The sequence below is a fragment of the Octodon degus genome, unplaced genomic scaffold, assembly GCF_000260255.1.
Source record: "Octodon degus isolate 3935 unplaced genomic scaffold, OctDeg1.0 scaffold00034, whole genome shotgun sequence".
NCBI classification, from domain to species: Eukaryota; Metazoa; Chordata; class Mammalia; order Rodentia; family Octodontidae; genus Octodon; species Octodon degus.
The window spans coordinates 10,709,105-10,728,692 of NW_004524610.1; the positions used below are offsets into that span (position 1 = coordinate 10,709,105).

Genomic DNA, 19,588 nt, shown 5'->3' on the forward strand with positions numbered 1-19,588 from the left:
GGTCATTCTGTCTTTCCCTTTCATTGTCCCAGCACTATGACAAACATTTCCTATGTGATCAAAATTTATGGAGGAAATTGATGAAATGAATAAAGAGATAGTGCCAGTTGCATTATATAACATAGTGATACGATAAATGATATATCATGTTTTCATCTTATACAAAGAAAAGCTGAATTCACTCAAATGACTCTCAAATGATAAATGCTCATTTACCGGGGAGCTCATGAAGCAGGAGAAGCAGAGCTTACCACCTGCAAAGTTCATTTTATCACACGGAGGAACACGTGAATGACCTAGATTACTTGTCAATAGAGAAATACATTGAGTACAGGCATTTTCTCTTCCTCCTCTGGGTTGGCAATCAGATTCCCCTGCAGACCACTGATTCATAAACAGCACTAGACACTTACTTTGAATTTTCAAGTAGCCAGAGCTTCACATTTTTGCTATAAACTCACTGAGCTACTTCTCTTTTTCTACAGTGTGGTATTCCTCTGATTTTTATGCCAGCAGGAATCAAGACTTTCCTTCATGACTAATGTTCTTTTATCAATATTTTTTTTAGTAATGAAAAACATTTGTATCCTTCCAGTGACTTGGGATAATTTGAATGGCAAATGCATGCATATAAATTCAACTGCACTCATTTTATATGGAATGCAAAGATTAACTTTATTCTTGTGAGAAAAAATACATAAACTTGTGATGAATCAGTTATGAAATACCTGCACAGATTTCTATGCCTTAACATCTCAAAAGAGGTCTAGTAACAAAATGCAGACACAAGTCTACCATTCTCAAGTGAAACTTGTTTAAATTTTGCTTAAATTTTCAGCATTCATTTAATAACAAATGTGTAAAATTTAAAGTGGCTAGAACAGACCTGACAGATGAATTCTGTGAATAGCTCAAAAATACCCTTAGAATTTTATTTTGTTATTCACTAGAGGACTGTCTCTAGTCTTTGTCAAAATGGTAAGTGAGTAAACAAAATCAAAATACAGCAACACGAAAGCAAAACCTCCTTCATGCACATTGTCAAATGAATGTCTCCTAGAAACGGACCATCGTCCTTGCTGCTAAGCAACCAGCGCTCCTCTCCCGGGCTGCGGCCACCTCCCCCGCCCCTCCTACCTGATGGGTGCACCTTTGGCTTGCGCTGGTCGCAGCAACACGGTTATCGTGGTTGCAGTCTCATTAAGAGAAGCATCAACTCCTTCATAGTCAGGTAAGGTTGGAGCTGTTAAATGATCAACAAAATAACAAAAAGTTCAATTCATTATAGTAATACATTATGGGCCAGAATGAAAAAAAAAGAGATCCTGTTTTAAGAAAAAGAAATCAATGTAATCCCTAACTATTGACTGTGTATCTTATTTTTACAGCATAACATTCACCAGTACATCCTAACTCTAAAGCATAGGAAGTCGGTTAGAAAGGTCAAATTGCGGAAATTTAAAAAATAACCTGGTAATTTATGATACATATTGTAAATATTTTAGTCAAGATATGGCAGCTGAGGGGAAGGCCACTGAGTGAGGCGGGTCGATGCACGCTCTGTGGTTTGTAGAAAGATGAGATTGTTCTCTGTTTTTGTTGTTGTTGTTTGTTTGTTTATTATTATTATGTTTGTCTTTTTGAGACAGGGTCTTCCTATGTAGTTCAAACTGGCCTTAAGCTGGGCAGGCCAAATAGCTCAGCGGATTAAAGTGCCTGCAAGCAGACACAGGAGCTGGGGGTTCAATCCCCAGGCTGGGTACGCTGAGACTGCAATTGGGACTGGACATGTTGGCGTGCGTCTGTGATGCCAGCACTTGGAAGGCTGTAAACAGGCGGATCACTGTGAGTTCAATCTAGCAGTGAGACCCTGAAGGTCCTGCAGACCCTTCCCTAAAATACAGAAAAAATAAAAAGAAAACAAATTAAAAACAAACAAACAAATAAACTGAACCCTACCATGTGCTGAGAGTACCGGCGAGCACACCACACCGGCTTCAGCATTGTTTTTATTACTGTGGTCATCAATGAAGCAAAGCAAGGAAGTGTAATGAATGGGAATAATAATTTCTGGTTTTATTTCCCCCAAAAATAATGCAGTAGTTTCTCAAGGTTGAAAAGAAGGAAGGACACACTGGGGATGTTCAGCTCAGGGCCGAGGATTCCTGCTTGTGTGGGTGTGAAGGAGCTCGCTTCCCACTGCTTGTGATTATTTCTATGTTAAAAGAACTTTAATGAGTGAATGACTAGTGAGATGTGCAGCTGGTGAAATATGTGCACTGTCAGAAAAAAAGCTGGAGCAAATGGCAGGTAATGAAGTTTTTGATGAATTTCATTCATTCATTGCACATTTACTGAATACATAGTATGGACAGTTTTACGACAAGCGCCATAAATAAAAACACAAAGCATGGTCTCTGACATTTATAGGATTAAAACTAAGAATTAATGTTTTATGCAATGTGGGAGTCCTATTAAAAAAAAAAAAAGTATAACGACCTGTTCAGTAGTCAGAGAGAAATGCAGTGGACTTGCCCCCCAGCGTCCCTCCCACTCATCGGGCCGGAGACCCTGGAAGGCTTCCTCAGTCCGCGTCACTGCCCGTCCTGCAGCTACTGACTCAGTAGGCCTGTGGAGGGACCAGAAGATGTGCGTTTTGGAAAGTTCCCTGTGGATTCTGCTGCTTGTTTGGGGGCCATATTTTTTAAAGTCACTTTGGAGCAGGAACAATGAAACAGAGACGTCAGATTTCAGCTGGTGTTTGAGGTGAATACTAAAGATAGGACCAAATAGCGAGCCAGAAGAGATCTTAAGGGCTAGCATTCCAGGGCGCGGAGGAGCACGAAGACGCCAAGGCCTGTGAGGACGCTGTGATGGCAACAGTCACGAGCAGTCTTCTCGACCCCAAGTGTGAGAGGGTCCCTGCCCTGCCGGCCTGCAGACTCTGACAAGGCGTGAAGGGACTCGCCCTGACTGGTGCTGTGCGTTAGACTTTGAGAATATTGAAGAAGGAAATACATGTTGGATAAAACTTAATAGCAAAATATTTTGAAGTAAGGTAAATACAAAGGCAATGATTCCACTTAGAAAGACATTTCAATATCTTTTAAAGAAAGGGTTCAAATGGGAAAAAACAAAAACAGAGCCGTGATATAAGAGATGCGTTACTTACTGAGGACTATTTATGAGGTAGAAACAACTGTTTTTTTCTTTTGCGGAACCAGGGATTGAACTCAGGCCCTTGTGCTTGCCAGGGAAGCACTTATTCCACTGAGCCATCTCACTGGCCCCTAGAAACAACTATTAAAATACATGCAATACTTGTACATGTGAGGATACTTGTACACACATATTAACATAAAGCACAATATACCACAGATTACAGATTACAGATCCAGTAAGTACATTTTATTCCTATTTTAATTACTAACACAAATAGTGGGGGATATAATTATTGGAGTCAAAGAACAAATAAAAGCAAATTGTTTTAAAATTTTAAGCTATGTGGAGAAACACACTAACCATATTTATTATTGACCTTGCTGTGATTACTGGTTTTTCCCAACATAGAGTGACAGGCTTTAAGGTTTTAAAGGATAATAAAGTATTCACTGTATTTACTGTGACATAAGTGAGACCAGATTTAAATAAGTGAAAGAAAAAAATTAGAAGGTTGTTTTTGTTTTTAATCACAAAGCTTTCGGTCAGCATAAGTCAGTATCTGAGATTGAGAAATTCTGTATGAACCTCTCAGAAAAGTACGCTTGACTAATGTTCTCATAAGTTTGCATAAATTTAAACTACCTCTAAGGAAAGATCTTACTCAATTTTGACACATTTTCTAATTCTGGAAGGCAAGTGTTACGGTTTGTACCTGTCCCCCAAAGCCTCATGCAATCACAGGGAACACTTCCAGAGTTTGGGGTTGATTCATGGTCCAAGGCTGGGATTACGGGTCTGAAGACTGAGTACTGCTGGGATTATGGGTGTGAGTGGTACACCCAGATTGGGGCAGATAGCCTGAAGGCAATAGAAGGAGGAGAGAGACTTGCTCTCTGCAGCCATTATTGCTTTTGGGTATATCCATGATATATACTAGTTTGGTAGTCTTAAATAAGAACTAAGAGTTCATTTAAGTCATATTACAATGCTACTTCCTCCCAAGAATTTAATCAGGTTTAATTGACAGTTTGTCTGAAGGACAAATAATACCTGCAAGCAAACTAGAAAAAAGAACAGAAGGAAAAAGAGGAAATGAAACTTCTATAAATAAGGAGGGGATGAGGACTGAAGGGCGAGCAGGGGGGTGGGAGAAAAAGAAGAAAGGTAGACCATGTTCAGGTACAAGTTCCCGAGAATGAATAAAATCATTATGTACATCTACAATATATCAATAAGATTTTAAAAGCACACAAAAAGGAAAGAATTGGTGGACAGAAGATTGCTTCAATTCCTATTTCCCTATTTAAAAAAAAAAAAATGAAAGCTATAAAATATAAACATAACTGAATGTGAAATTTAATTATATTTGCTAATCCACTTAAATTCCCCTATATACTCCCAGTCTGGAATTTAGATGCATTTATGTGAGGTTTTATCTTAAGAAAAGGAAAAGTTTGTATGTGTTTAAAATTGCAAGTATGCTAGGGAAAAATGGGACAAAGATAAGGCGTATGTTACCCACTACCGCACTAAAGTTCCTTTACTGTTCATTTGATAAAGAAGAGATCTGATTCAATAATTATTACCAATGCTGCAAAAGTATAATGATGCCTGTCATCATTCATGATGAACTTTCAAAGATTTTTAATTATATGTTGTAATTTTTAAAAAGAGCACTGTCAGTTAAAGGCAATGATTTGAGAAGTGTTTGTGTTTGAGCATACAACTAATAATTTGTAATTAAATGATTTTTTCAAGTGCTTTCAATCATGCATAAGGACATTAAAGATTCTGCAAGCAAGACGCAGAGTGTGTACTTGAACTTCAAGGGCACACAATCACAAACAAGGGGAGCCTCCCCCTCCCCCTTCACTCGCCCACCTGAGATGTTGGTGGTCACATTGATGGCTGTGGCTGGTCCAAAGCCTTTGACTGTGCTGGCCCTGATGAAAAACTGGTAGGTGGTTCCTGGGTGGAGATGCATGAAGACATGGTGCGTGCTGTTCCACAGGTTCGATACGGTCTGCGGAGGGCCGGCCACTGGCACTGCAGGGTCGAAGGACCTGATGCTGCTGTAGCTGACCTGTGTGAAGAAAGGTTCTAGGTATCCACACTGGGTCCCAAGGAACTGTAAGCAAACACTTTTAGATAACAGTGTGCAAGAGCATCCTTGTAGAGTCTATCATAATTTATTCACTCCTTTCTCTTCTTATTTTCTTATTTATTTATTTCCATTTGTGTATTTGGTACAGGGTCTCATTACGCAGCTTGGATTTGTAGTGATCCTCCTGTTTTCAGCCTTGCCAGGGCCGGGATTACAGGTATGTGCCACTACGCCTGAACTCTTTCCCTGGCTCAGCCTGCCCTGGGGGCTGGGCTGGCAAGGCAAGCGGGACATCTATCTATCTATCTATCTATCTATCTATCTATCTATCTATCCATCCATCCATCCATCCATCTATCTGTCGTATATCCATCAATGACATCTATCTATCTACATATATAAATATATTTATATCTGAATTGAAAAACATACAGGCCTTTTCTTCCTTCAAAAACAATGAAATTGATATACTAAAACTGTATGTATACATATAAAATTTTATGGTTTTATGTTTTTTTCTTTTTTTAAAAAGAGATTCAGATTCTTATATATAAACATGTAAACTTGGTCAAAAAATTAAAAAGATGAAAAAATTAGGCAGTAATTATTCCTTTCAGTAGACCATTAGAAATCAGCAGTACAATTATCCCAGCTAGCCTGTGTATACACATTTATATTTTTCCCTTTCCTCTTTCTTTCATCTTTCTCTTCTCATTGTTCCTCCCCTTTGAACAACGCCTTTCCTTTTTATAGTATCTATTCTACCCTCAAACAAAGGACATCGACTGAAAATATATAAAGAATTTTAAAAAATCAGGTCCCCAAAATTCAAAAACCCAAATAAACAGTGGGCATCTGAGATGAATACACGTTCCTCAGATGAAGAAATACAAATGGTAAATAGATATACAAAAAAAAATGTTGAACACTATCGGTCATTCAAGAAATACAAATTAGAACAACACTGAGATTCCATCTCACCCCAGAATGAATGGCTGTCATCAAGAAGCCAACCAGTACTGAAAACATCAAAGCACAGCAATATATGTGCACCCATGTTTGAAGCACCACAACTTGTCATAGCTAAATCTTAGAAACAACCCAAATGCCCATCAGCAGGGGAATGGATAAAAAAGATATATTTTTATATAGTGGGGTATTACTCGGTTATAAAGAAAGATAAACTCGAGGCTTTTATAGGAAATTGATGCAACTAGAGACCTTACTCATAAGGGAAATACATTGACCCCCATGTGCAAGCATCCTCTTGTCTCTGTACTGTATGGTTTTACGTTTTAATGTGTAAAGAAAGGGCTTCACAAATGTTTATTTACAACATTCAGTATCTGTCCATGTGACAAAACAAATTCTGTGAAGCCATATTCAGACCTGGACACAGTCCCAGTGTAAGAGCGCACCAGGAAGCCCCATGCCTGTGGTGCACTTGAAGCCACTAAAAACTTAAAACTTCACACTACACTCAATACCATCTCTGCAGGCAGAGTCACAGACTCATGCCATCAAAGTGATCCTTTCATTTCTTCTTTTCATATTTGAAAATATAACAATTTATATTTAAAGTTGCAATGAAGTTTTGAACTAGGATTAAATTTTATTTTGCTTTTTTCAGTATTGTCCCTACACAATCGATAATTTTCTCTCCTAAAAGACACTGTGTGGATGGTCTCATGTCTAGGAAACAATGAGGGTTTTTTTTCTTTCTTTTTTTTTTTTTGTGGTGGTTCATTATGACCATTACTAAGCCAGTTTGGCAGGAAATAATTAAGTACCATATGATGCCTCTCAGTTGAGTGAGACAGAGTACACACAGGGAAAATGATATAGGATGGACACAAGGGGACAAGGGGATGGATCTCTTGCAGGAGGTCAGTGGTCCAAGGGAATAAGGAAGAGGGCTGAGGACAGGGGAAGGGGAAATGAGTAGAATAAAGAGAGGCTGTGCACAGGAACTAACAACTCCCAGGTAGCACACACATGATGCCCCCTCACCTGAGACAATCAGCACCATGGAAATGGGGACGGGAACCGGTGAGGGAGGTGGAGGGGAGGGAAGGTGATCAAAATTAAAAAAAAAAAAAAAGAAACAACCTGCAATGTGTACACGTGACCATTTCCAAGGCGACTGGAAACTGTGGGAATCGCCAATGTGTACCAATAACGGATATACTTAAAAAAAATTTTACGAGAATAATTTGAAGTTTCTGTGGCCACAATGAATATTTTGATGCCTAAATTCAGAATCAACGAATTGATGAATTAAAACAAAGAAGGATGATAAGGACTTTGACCGCCTCCTCTTCACTTCCTTCTCGCCTATCAGCGCCCTCTGACTCGCTCCTCTTCTCCTCCCTCCTGCTCCTTGCACGAGCACCACCATGAACTGCCTGGCTGCCCAGTACCTCATACTGTGTGATGATGCCATTCGGGTGCAGAGGCTCTTTCCAGTTCAAGAAGATCTTGTTTTCAAAGGATGTTCCTTGGAGTGATTTGGCTGGGACGGGACCAGGCACTGCAAGTACACACAGATGGGATCAGGAAGGTGCTTACATCAGATCGGACAAGTAAACGAAGCCAACTAGAGAAGCAACTGACAAGGCAGATGCAGAAACACACCTAAGAATTAAAACAAGCGAAAAAATATGCTTTAAAAGGAAAGGCAGTATTCTGACTTGACTGTGACATACGGGAATTTAAAGTCAGTCTTTAAATTCTTAAAGCAGAGAAAACAGAAGTAGTCATTTCTATTCAAAAGAATATTCTATCACCTCAGAGAATTGCATAAATTATGTAGTCTGGTTTTCTCTGTTGTATGCCTTTCATCACAGGAAGACCTTATTTGTAATTTGTTTTCAGGACCAGAGCTGCATCTTGTTGAAAGATTTTTTGAAGATATAATAACCCCTTAACGAGTCTCCATAAACAGAGTTCATAAAATAATGAATTATAATAATGAACACTCCTTGAGCTCAAAGCCCCATCGCACTGCACTGTATTGGAATTCCCTCTAATAATAATCTTGGCTTTTATAGCTGTACATATTAAATTTTCAATAATTAAAAAAAACAGCACTACCATAATTTGAAGAAAAACATTGTTAATGATTAGCAGGCTTCAATGTCACTGTTTCAGTCTTTTAAAAGAAATATATATGTAATTTTGCAGCTAACAGCCAAATCATCAAACTTGTTTAAAACTCAAGGATGTCTTTGTTTCTGTTTGACAGCACTGGGGATGGAACCCAAAGGCCCAGATAGGCAACTGCTCTACCACTGGGCTGCACCCTGTCCTTTTAGGACGATGACTTCTGGAGTGTCCACAGATGATCAGGTTTGAGGCAACCATACTCAGTTCCTTAATTTGAAATATCTTGGGCCTGCAAGATAGCTCAGTGGCTAAGTGCCTGCTTTGGCAAGCCCAGGGACCAGGGTTTGATCCCTGATCCTGTATGTCACACCAGCCTCGCCCTCAGAGTGCAGCAACCAAGTCCAGGAATGGTGGCATACGCCTGTGAGCCCAGCACTAGGGGCTAAAATCAGGAAGATCGGTATGAGTCCAAGCTGCACAGTGAGACCCTGTACCAAACACATAAAATGAAAAAAAAAAAAAAAAAAAGAACTTAATTTCAAATGTCCTTTAGCTGGCGAAACATGGGGCCATACTGCGTGGCATGTCAGTTCATCTTGGCAAAATACAAGACACTTTCATTTATTTCATTTAAATATCTACCTGCTATTTACTTCACCCATAGTGAAATGCTTATTCTGGTTGTGATTTACAACAGGGGCTGTCTGTTGTACTTGGCTTAAATACTTCCACTCTTTTGAAAATATCAACCCACTACTCGGCACTTACGGTTTCTAATTAATATTTTCCCTTAATGTAATGTTTCAGTGAACTTCACACATGACATTATCCAGAAATGTCATTTCAAGGGATAGGGCAATTTTGGGAGGATTGTAATAAATTAAAAATCACCGAATCAAATGAATGGCTTGCTTCAAGGCTAGCAGCATCAAGAAATTCAGAATGCTATGTGACAATAGTAAGATGAGTTTCAATCTACAGGGACGCTAAAAATAATGCTACAACCTCTGAGATAGCCAACACAGTTTGGCCCACTGATCATAAATTCAGAAGGAACAGAAATTCACCACAAACACAGAAGATGCGAGGTCTACATAGCTGAAGATAACTTCTGCTTCTATCAGCAGAAGGCGTCATCTGCCTCTGCTTACCTATTTGGCCTACCAAAGCAGAGTGGTTGTGCTAGCCACTCTGTGAGGCTGGGGCGGCTCTGGCTTACTGTCCAAAGAATGTCTGACAAGGTCAGTCAAATCCCCTCAGGATTGACCCTGAAACCCTGTACCGCAGTTTGTAGATCCCTTGTCAGTGTCAACCACGTGGATGAGTCACTCCAAGGAATAGTTGTTGCTTTCATTCTTCTCAAATGACACAACTTATGCTTGTAATTAAAGAAAAAAAATATTTCTTGTTTGCTACATTTCTCTCATAGAAGGTGGCAGATGGAGGGGGGCGGAGGCAGTAACCTCAATAGCGAACAAATGTTTATTTGATGGCATGATTATAACTGCTTGTGTTCACCCGCCACAACCAGGCCTATAAATGTACTATAAAATGACATCGACGTATGTCTCATTGTTCCTGACTGGAGATGTTTTAAAATTCCTGCATAATTCCTCACTGCAAGAAAGAGAGAACTAAAAAGTAGCTTCCTTAGAATCTCTCTATTTGTACGTCCTTCCGACATGTGTGCAACTTCATCAACAGAGTTTACGTCAAGTAGCTGCAGGTCACACCTCTGTGTGGGAAAATTACAGACACAAAGAGCCTTGCTATTGATCTTTCTCCTCAGAAACTGGGTGGAATGAACAACTGCACTTCAGTGAACTGCAGCATACACATAGAACCATGCGCGCGCGCGCACACACACACACACACACACACACACACACACAGGTGTGGATGAACTGTGGGCAAGACCAAGGGTCCTCATCAATTGTCTGCATCTGAAGGGAGGTGGCATCGGTGTGCTCAGTGGAGTTGCCTCCATCTCTTACGATTCGTGGGAATGCAGCACATACCTGCAGACGCTACTGCAAGGCAGCCTCCAGGCCAAGGGAATGTCACTCCACATTCCATGCCAACAACTTTTCATGGAGACAGAATGCTGATCTTTGTTCCCCTACTCGTGATTTATATGAGAGCTGTTTCAGCTAATTTTTTTTGAGTATAAGAAAGTCATCTAAAATATAACTCTTAAAGTGGAAAAGAAAGGACAAAAGAAAATGTAGGTGGGACAAGATTACAATAAATAAGCATTGCAGTCTTTAAAATGTAATAAATGTACATTTAAAATAGCTTTGTATTCTTTAAAAAATGTCCTGAACCAGGCTTTTTTGCTGAACTAACTTCATACTATTGATTTTCTTGAATGTTAGAATAAAAAATGACAACAAAACCTCATATAAAAAATTCTTCCCATGCATTAAAAAATGTGTGTAATAAATTAAACACAAATTCTACCTTAGGGCTCTGGAGGGAAATCGTGCTAGCTTTGCTGTCATGATTTATAGAAGTCCACAGAATTCTTCTCATATAATTATAGGCTTTTATTAGATGACTGATAATTTATTCTTTTTCTATGTATATAGGGCAGTAATAATTTAGTAAGACTGATGTAACCAGATCACCATAATCCATCGATCTTTGCAACAGTGGTTATGATTTAGATACGCTTCCCCCTTGGAAATATTAAGACACATCAAGTATTGTACCTTGAAACTGAGGCTTATATGGACAGATGAGAAGACTCAGTTACTTACAAATATTTCTAACAAGTTCATACATCTATCATTAAACACTACACATTTAAAACCTACTCACAGTAGAAGGGATTAGATTGTTACCCTACTGTGAAATAAGGCAACTTAATGTCATTAATACCAGGACAAGTTCTTCAAAGCAGAAGTGAAGAATAACACTCTACTTGAAAAAATATTAACTTTCCAATCTACAGCTGACAGCATTTTACTTGTACAAAGCTATTCTGGGTAAAGTAAATATGACAGTCATGAGTTGATTCAATCTATGGGAAAATTCCATAGAGATTAATTTTCTGACTATTATCACAGTCATTTGTTTACCCAAAAAAGCGATTAAAAGATTTAATGCATCACAAAAAAAGATGATAAAAGCATGATTATATCCTTTTGTTTGTAGGAAAGTTAACTAACAAAGCATATCAAAGATTATTGTCAAGATAAATTGTATTGTTAAAAGGTGACTGGCTAAGAAAAGCACAAAACTCATAACTGAGCTGAATGTTACCAATTGAGAAATTATGTTTTGAAATTTTAAGACTAGGCAATAAAATATGGGAGTAACTATTACCTTATTACTATCAACCTGAGTTACAAAATATATGGTGTAACAGAGGCCCTGGAATACTTCTCTTACTTTATAACAGGAGCTACAGATACTTCAGAGTATTTGAATTTACACAAAGACCTCCCATTTGTATCATCCATCTATAAATCACTTCAGCTTAATTCTTTCTTTTGTATAAACAACTGTTGACTAGCGTTGATGAAAGGAGCTCCAGATGGTGGAAGTGTATGATTTTGCTTCTCTACTAAGACAAGGCTTGTATATAAATACTGCTGCCATGTTAGTTAGGAAAAACTCAAACATACAGAGATAGTTATGATTAAGTTCCTCAAACACATAAAAAATACATGAATCACGGACAGTCCTTTGCTCAAGCTCTGAAATTTTAGTAACATGAGAATGATCTTACACAGTTTTAGGACATTAAATGTTCCCTTCAAAGTCTGAGCTAAATGAAGTGAAAAAGGTCTCACTTCTGTTTATTACATGAAAGCTGCAGAAAGAGCCTGAGTCATTTCCACTTTCTAAAGAAGAAGAAATTGAAATAATATGAGACAGTTATAGAAACCACGGCATATTAACCTATTTCATGGCAATCTCGCACTCGGTAGGCATCAAGAGACTTATCTGAGCCTGAAGTTAGGAACAGGAGGGATGTTGGAATGAAAATCTAAAGATCACCTGGTTTAACCCTTCATTTAGAAATGAGCACAAGGGCATTCCAGAGGAGAAAGGCCTCTCGGATGCTGCAGAGCGACACGATCAGGGCTTCGCACTCGGGACTCCTGAATCCCTTGAGCTTTGCTTCAGCTCACTCTAAAGATGTCCATTTTTTATCTCCATATGCTTCCATTTACAAAAGGAAAAACTGAGACGTATTGTATTACAGCCAAAGAATACATTATTGTTATCACCAGAAAATTACCATTTATAGGTTCTTATATCCTTTTTTGTTGAATCAGGAAGTAGACTCTTATTCACATTAATGGTGGGCTACACAACCAAGGTAAGTGTGTGCACATCACAAGGTAATGAAAACATTGGTTCCTATGCTATTTTTGTCATTGAGAAGTAGCACATGGAACCTCGACAGCACACAGCTCAGGTGCTTAGATAGTAATACCATGCCTAAATGGTGAAGGCTGCTAATGCCTAGCATGGGCTTTTTACTTAGGCGTAAAGACTACAAATTGTTTCATATTCAGATTCCTAGGAACAACTTACAAGTGAATAACACAAGTAAACAATTACTTTCCAATGCCATGAAAACAAAAGCCACTCTGATTGGTTTGTAAAATGCAAAAGCTGAAAATTTGTCATCAGAGAACTTTTCCAGCAGGTGACTGATATAATGATACAGATAGTGATAAACAATTTTTAACATTTGGTAAGAAAAACTTTTATTTACAATGTTAGCTCTATATCAGTCAATTTAATTTAATTTAATTAATGTATTTGGTACAAGGTCTCGCTATGCAGCTTGGACTTGTAGTGACCCTCTTGTTTCAGCCTCCCTAGTGCTGGGATTACAGGCGTGCGCCACCACGCCTCTTCTCAGTGCCTGGCTCAGCACATCGGGGGTGGGGCCGGCATGGTATGTGGTGCTGGGGATCAAACCCCAGTCCTTGTGCTTGCCTAAGCAGGCAGTTAGTCTGCTGAACTCTCGCACTGACCCTGTATCACTGTTTTAAAAAGAAAATAACAGAGGTATATATCATTTAGCTTTCAGATTCCTCTCTATAGAATAGTTTTGCTAAAGACACACTCTTTCCAAAGCACATTAAAATACTTCAGCAGATTTCAGAATCCAATTGAATTCTAAGCAATCTCAGAAGAAAGTCAGAAATGAGATTTTATTATAGAGGTTGCCCTTTTAAAAATAACAAAATGGAAGCTTACCATCTTCATCAGTTTGAATAACCGTCTCCTCACTCTCCTTCCTTCCTTCGGGATTGGTCAGGATCATCTTGAGGCTGACGTTCGTATATGGTGGCAGATGGTCCACCACGTGCTGAGGGGCTTTGGGGTCCATGTCCAAACAGTCTGCCTTGCTCTCGTTGTGACCACGGAAGTAATGGTAGCAGATAGTGACATTAAAGGTGTGGCAGCGAGTAATGTTGTAACCCAAGGACTCCCAGTCCACGGCGATGCGTCTCGACTGTATTTCTGCAATCTTTAAAGTCTTTGGCGTTCGCATAGGTTCTGAAAAATAAACAGAAATTGCAGAGAGTGGCCAGGGGAAGCATGAATAATCTTGGGGACGTAAAATACTGAGCATATCAGTTCATTCACATCCAGGAAAATGTGGGAATCATCTTTCATTTTAATTTCCTTTATTTATTCACAGTTTTATTTCTGAAAATTTCAATCAGGTTGATGATTTACCAATGAGAAAGGAAATGATATGCAAAACAACTATCCAGAGTACTCAGAAACTTGGCAGAAAAACAGAAACCTAGAAATGCAGCTACAATATCTTGATAGTTGTCACTGTTGTTTCTATCCAGTTTCCTCTTTCTCCTCTTTTGTCATTATTGAGCAAGTGAATTAGCTCATATATCATGATGAATAAGAGCCAGCCTGTTCCACTCTATGATTTGTCACGTCACTGAGCTGTGCTGTGTAGTAATTAGTCTAATTGTAACACTAAACTACCATTTACAAAAAATGACATGGATATTAATTAACATTAATTATTTCAGTAATGATGTTGTTCATCAAAGCCAAAAAAAAAAAAAAAAAAAAAAAAAAAATTCAGTGACAATTACAAGAACACATGTGGATATGTACATTGTCTTCTCATCTTGAGGTCTTTTTGAATTTTTTTAGAAAACACTCATTTCTGACATCACATTTACTGTTAGCCAAACCAAACTGGGAGGTGCGTTTTCATCCAACTAGAAAGAGCTGGCACAGTGGAGCGTGGGCCGGTCGCAGTCCATCCATCACTGATCCCCAGGTGTATTCTTGCCACATGCAAGCCTAACTTTAATCGTCTAACTTAATCAAAATAATTACTGGATGAAAGTCACAGCCATAGCAAAGTCTAAAGAGTAAAGAAACCAATACACAGCAAAACTTTCACACACTGATCTGACAAAAATAGAAAAGCAAAGGCCAAGGTCAAAGGCTTGCCGAGGCCTCCCTTAACTCACTAGGGTAATCAATACTCAGGCTAAGTGAGAATCAATAGGAAAAAAAAAAAAAAAAAAGCAAATAGAAAAAAAAAATTCCATATTGGGTTTTTTTATACATTTTTATTTTTGAGCTCAAAAATCTCAGTTCTGTAAAAGGAATCGGCATGCTCTACAGATGGCAAACCCAAACTGGGAATCCAGTTCCGTGTACTTAACTTGAGATCTGAAATAAACTCTGGTGGCCATTTAATTTAAAAGCTCAAAACTACAGAAATCTATACCCATAAATGCAAGTTAACCTTTGGCAGAATGTAATATTTAGCTTTTAAATGTTATTTAGCAATTTTAGGGGCTGTTTGTGGTATCCAGCCTTCATTTCATATCACTTTTCTTTTATGTGTTCAGTTTGTGTGTAGCCTGGGAGAAATATGACTTTCGCTAAATCACTTTAGCTGTCTTTACACTAACACTTTCCTTACCAGGTACAAAGAATGAAGAGGGTATAATTTCAACTTAGACTCTTAAGATTTCAGGCCCTGTCTTTGGCGCTGCTGCTTCTCAGCTGGACAGGCAGTCAGCATAAGAACAGCCCTAACACTTCCCAGAAAACATGGATTTGGGTACCAGCAGACTGCAAGCACATGCAGTGCTATGGCCACGTTCAGGTCGAGCTGGACTTTGTTCTAAAGGAATCCAGAATGGGAAAATCATTTCTCAGAGTACACAGAAGAATAAATTCGATACAGAAATGTCAAAATATATATGTCAACGTTTCCTATTTATGTAGTATTTTTTTGTCTACTGTTTACATAATAGTTTCTACAGACCCCTCATTTTCAATCTGAATTTTTACCTTTCTATAAATATCTCCATTTCTGAGTCTTTCATGAGGTTTTTAATGTTGTTTCACTATTCTGTCTGCATTTATTGCACAATGTAATACATCTTTCAAAGACAAGGTAGTTCTTCATCCTTAACTCTCACATATTGAAGAGTCAGCAATAGATATATTTATTTCCAGGTATGTAAAAAATTCCACAAGTCTCATGTTAGAATTTTGTATATTTAAATGTTCTTTACCTTGTCATTAAGGCTCAAAGAATCTTTGACAAGGTCCCTGTTACTTGTAATTCATATTTATTTCAGCGAATTAAACAAATGTGCAAAGTGTCTTCTTTTTGATAAAACAGACAGCATGATGCTGCTCATGTCCAAACATGTAGAGACATAAACGCAGAGTTAAACGCATATGGACATACAGAGAATTAAGAGTTACTATCTACCTACATTTTCTCATCACTGGTGTATGTCTTCTGAACTTTTCCTTAGCCTTTATTGAAGTAAGACATTCATGAGTGTGTGTGTGTGTGTGTGCACGCGCGCGCGTGCACATGCTCACATGTATGCATACCCTATACGTATATACACACATAAACCTAGACACACATAGTAACACTGACATGCAACCTCTCAGAACCATGTTAGGCTTGATGTAGGTTGACAAATGCATGCTTGTGGAGTTTTATAAACAGCATTAACTTGAGGGAGTCCTACTTCTGTGAAATCTACTGAAAGTAAATGTCATCAAAGGACTCAACCACAAATTTGCCTAATGTCTTACCTTCATACATTATTTCTAATGTCCCAGCAATAACTGCATTGTATTTCTGAGCTATGACTACATAAATATAAATTTTGAATTTTAGGTCAGAATAATTACTTGAATTCTGACAGAATCACTGTACTTGGAAAGATACTGTTGGGATATAGCTATGCCGTTTAAGAGCCAAGCACAGTAGGTATTTCGAGAATTGAATAATTTAAAGAAAGGACTGAGTAGGCTGAAGGGCACATTAAGGGATTGCAGCAAATAATATTTATAACAAGAATTTGTGAATTGTTGTAGTGATGGTAAATGGTGGGGGCCGTATTCATCAATGGAGCGCCAGTCGTAGGATTAGCCACATTTGTCGCTTTAATTTTTTGACCTAAACGTTTTTATTAGTTGTTTTATGTATGTAAATTTATATAATAATTCCTTTTCACCTTTGTGCTAAAACGAATCTTGGTGAAAAAGAATGAAATGGAAATTATATAGGACATAGTTTTATACGGAAATCGAGGGAAACTGCAATGGAACAAAATACAGTAAATGGCTACATAAAATGTTGAGGGGAAGGTATCCATCATTAATGAAACAAAGTAGGTTGTCCAATATAAAGGGGTACTCATTCCAGTGGCTGATACTACAGTGAATGAAATATAGCTGTAGACCTGAAGGAGCTGGCCATTTATTTAAGATGATAAAATAAGAAGAAAGAAAGATCAACAAGATACACACACACACACACACACACACACACACACACACACACATATCTTGTTGATCTTTTCTATATATATCATATGAATGGAAACAATGGTATAGGAATAAAAGAGGAATAAATAACTTACACTTGGAAGTCTCAGTAAGCAGAGCTAAGATCTATAGACAAAATTAAGGGTAAGTAAAACAAAAGCAGAGCAAACAAAATGAAGAAAAATGCAATGGACAACTGGAAAGAGAACAAGCTCTCACACTTGTTTGTAGTAAATATATCTGGGAAGAGACAATGTAGGAAAGATTGGCTGACGAAGGATGGAATGAACTTAAGATGTCATGATAGGAAGCTGAACTTGATCCCACAGGCTCTGGGAGGTCCCTGAGCATTTCTGAGCCACAGAGTTATGTCAGTTGCTTTAATTTCTTTTTAAAATTTATTTATTTGGTACATGGTCTTGCTAGACAGCTCAGACTCGTAGTGATCCTCTTGCCTCAGCCTCCCCAGCATTGGGGTTACAGGGATGCGCCACCACACCCACTTTTGGTGGCCGGCTCAGTGCGGGCTGGCATGGCATCTGGTACCAGGGATCATACCTGGGACCCCGTGCTTGCCAGGCAGGCACTAAGACTGCTGCGCTATCTCCCCAGCCCCTTTGTCAACTGCTTTAGAAAGACCAATTCGTGGGCTGTGGTGAGTGTGGAGATACTGAGAAAAAGAATTCAAAGCACAGCAATGTGTGAGGGGTGCACTGGGCTTGTAGAGACGGTGGCAGTGGGGACCAACAGCATCATTGTGGAGGAAGAAGAGCAGCAATGCCGGACGGAAACCTGGATTGAGATGTGAGAGAAGGCACAATAGAGCTTAGCGCTCAGACTGGATGGCTAAGAGAACGGTGATTTTCTTAAATAAAAGAGAAAATTCAAGAACGGACACAGACTGAGGTAGAAGGATCTGGTAATTTGACATCACTTACCTATTGCAGGAAGTACACTAGGAACTAAGAAAGCAACGATTAATTTGGTAATGTTTTGGTCTAAGAAGAAAAGCAAATAAGCAGGACTTGAATGGATCTGTTTGAACACCTTGGGGAGTAAGTGAAGACAAATAAATCTCCTGTAAGTCTCCCTTAGTAAGGGAATAGGGTACTCTACCCTTCCAAAATAGAAGGAAAAGAGAAGCAAAGACAAGGAAAGAAAGAAAGAAGAGGGTAAGAGAAATGGAAGCATGACCTCTAATCATATGTCAACTTGAGTGGATTAACATATGCCCAGCAGAAGGATAAAGCAGAATTCTGGGCGTGTTTATGGATGATGACAACAGGCAGACCAGCAAACTGAGGGTGGAGGACCAGCCCTTTGTGTGGATGGCACCGAGCAAAAGTCTGATAGCCTGGGCAGAATAACAAGGTAAAGAAGAAGGCAGAGCTCGGATTCTGGAAGCATTCCAATCTTCACCGCAGCATCTGATATGGCTCTGGAGACTTCTTAGAAGGGCTCCCAGGGCTCCCAGTGACCTGGAACTGCATGCTGCATCCCTCTTGTGCTGTGGCTCCCATCCTCCTGTGCCAGGCAGCTGCCGGGCCACATGGTTCCCCAGGGCACTGAGGGATACTGTGACCTCTCTGCCTCAGACCCATAAACCTACCTGAGAAAGACCCTTGTAGAACTATACATCTGTTTTTTATTGGCTCGGATTCTTTAGAGAGCCCTGACTAATGTAGGAGGTGAGAGAATGGTAGGGGAGAAAAGAGTGAGAGAGAAACAGAGGCAGAGACAGCGAGCAGGTGAGCTCAAATGAAGATGGTGCACAGAGACCATTAAGCATCCCTTCAAGTGCATCCACTTTCCTCCTTCTTTCCAGCCCTCTACTATCCGGCTGTCTCTTAGGAGGCACAGTGAGAAAGGCTGTGTGAACCCAAGAGGAAGCAACAGCACATTTAGTTATCAAATCTGTAGCTAGTTCTACATGATTAGCAGGTAAATAAAGAAACGGCCTACCACTGCCTTCACTTAAATTCTAAATAGCACAAGCCTAGGACTTATGCCTGTAGCAACTTATCTGTCAAATACTTACTACAACTTGAGAAGATAAAATGAAGATTTACTTGCTCATTCTCCAAAACTTAATGAAATTAAAGGCAATCTTGACAGAGAGCCCATATGCTTGGAGTTATTGTCAACAGTAAGAAGGTTTAATACACTGTTTTACCTAATGGATGAAAGGGATTAAACTTTTTGGTGCTTGCTAAACAACACATCACATGGCACATCAATATCAATGTCCTTTTGTGGTAGTAATCTCTAGGAATGCGGGCAGAGTTCTGAAAAGAGAAGCTTTAGTTGCTCTAGGAGAACGGGAGTCAGGGATCATTTCCATAGGATCGGTTTTTAATGATAAAGCTTATTATCCAGCTGTCAGTCAGAGAAACAGAG

The 19,588-nt window shown here is 39.0% G+C and overlaps 1 protein-coding gene across 7 annotated transcripts in view; it reads right to left on the reverse strand.

Moving 5' to 3' along the window:
- The window catches only part of Ptprk (protein tyrosine phosphatase, receptor type K), a 555,880-nt gene that overhangs the window by 111,650 nt on the left and 424,642 nt on the right, over nt 1-19,588 (reverse strand). For all 7 annotated transcript variants that reach the window (XM_004630251.3, XM_004630250.2, XM_004630249.2 and 4 more), the window contains exons 8-11: nt 13,595-13,897; nt 7,687-7,796; nt 5,044-5,245; nt 1,138-1,243 (exon numbers count right to left, since the gene is read on the reverse strand). In XM_004630251.3, the coding sequence (XP_004630308.1) occupies nt 1,138-1,243; nt 5,044-5,245; nt 7,687-7,796; nt 13,595-13,897 (721 nt within the window). The remainder of the gene's footprint in view (nt 1-1,137; nt 1,244-5,043; nt 5,246-7,686; nt 7,797-13,594; nt 13,898-19,588) is intronic.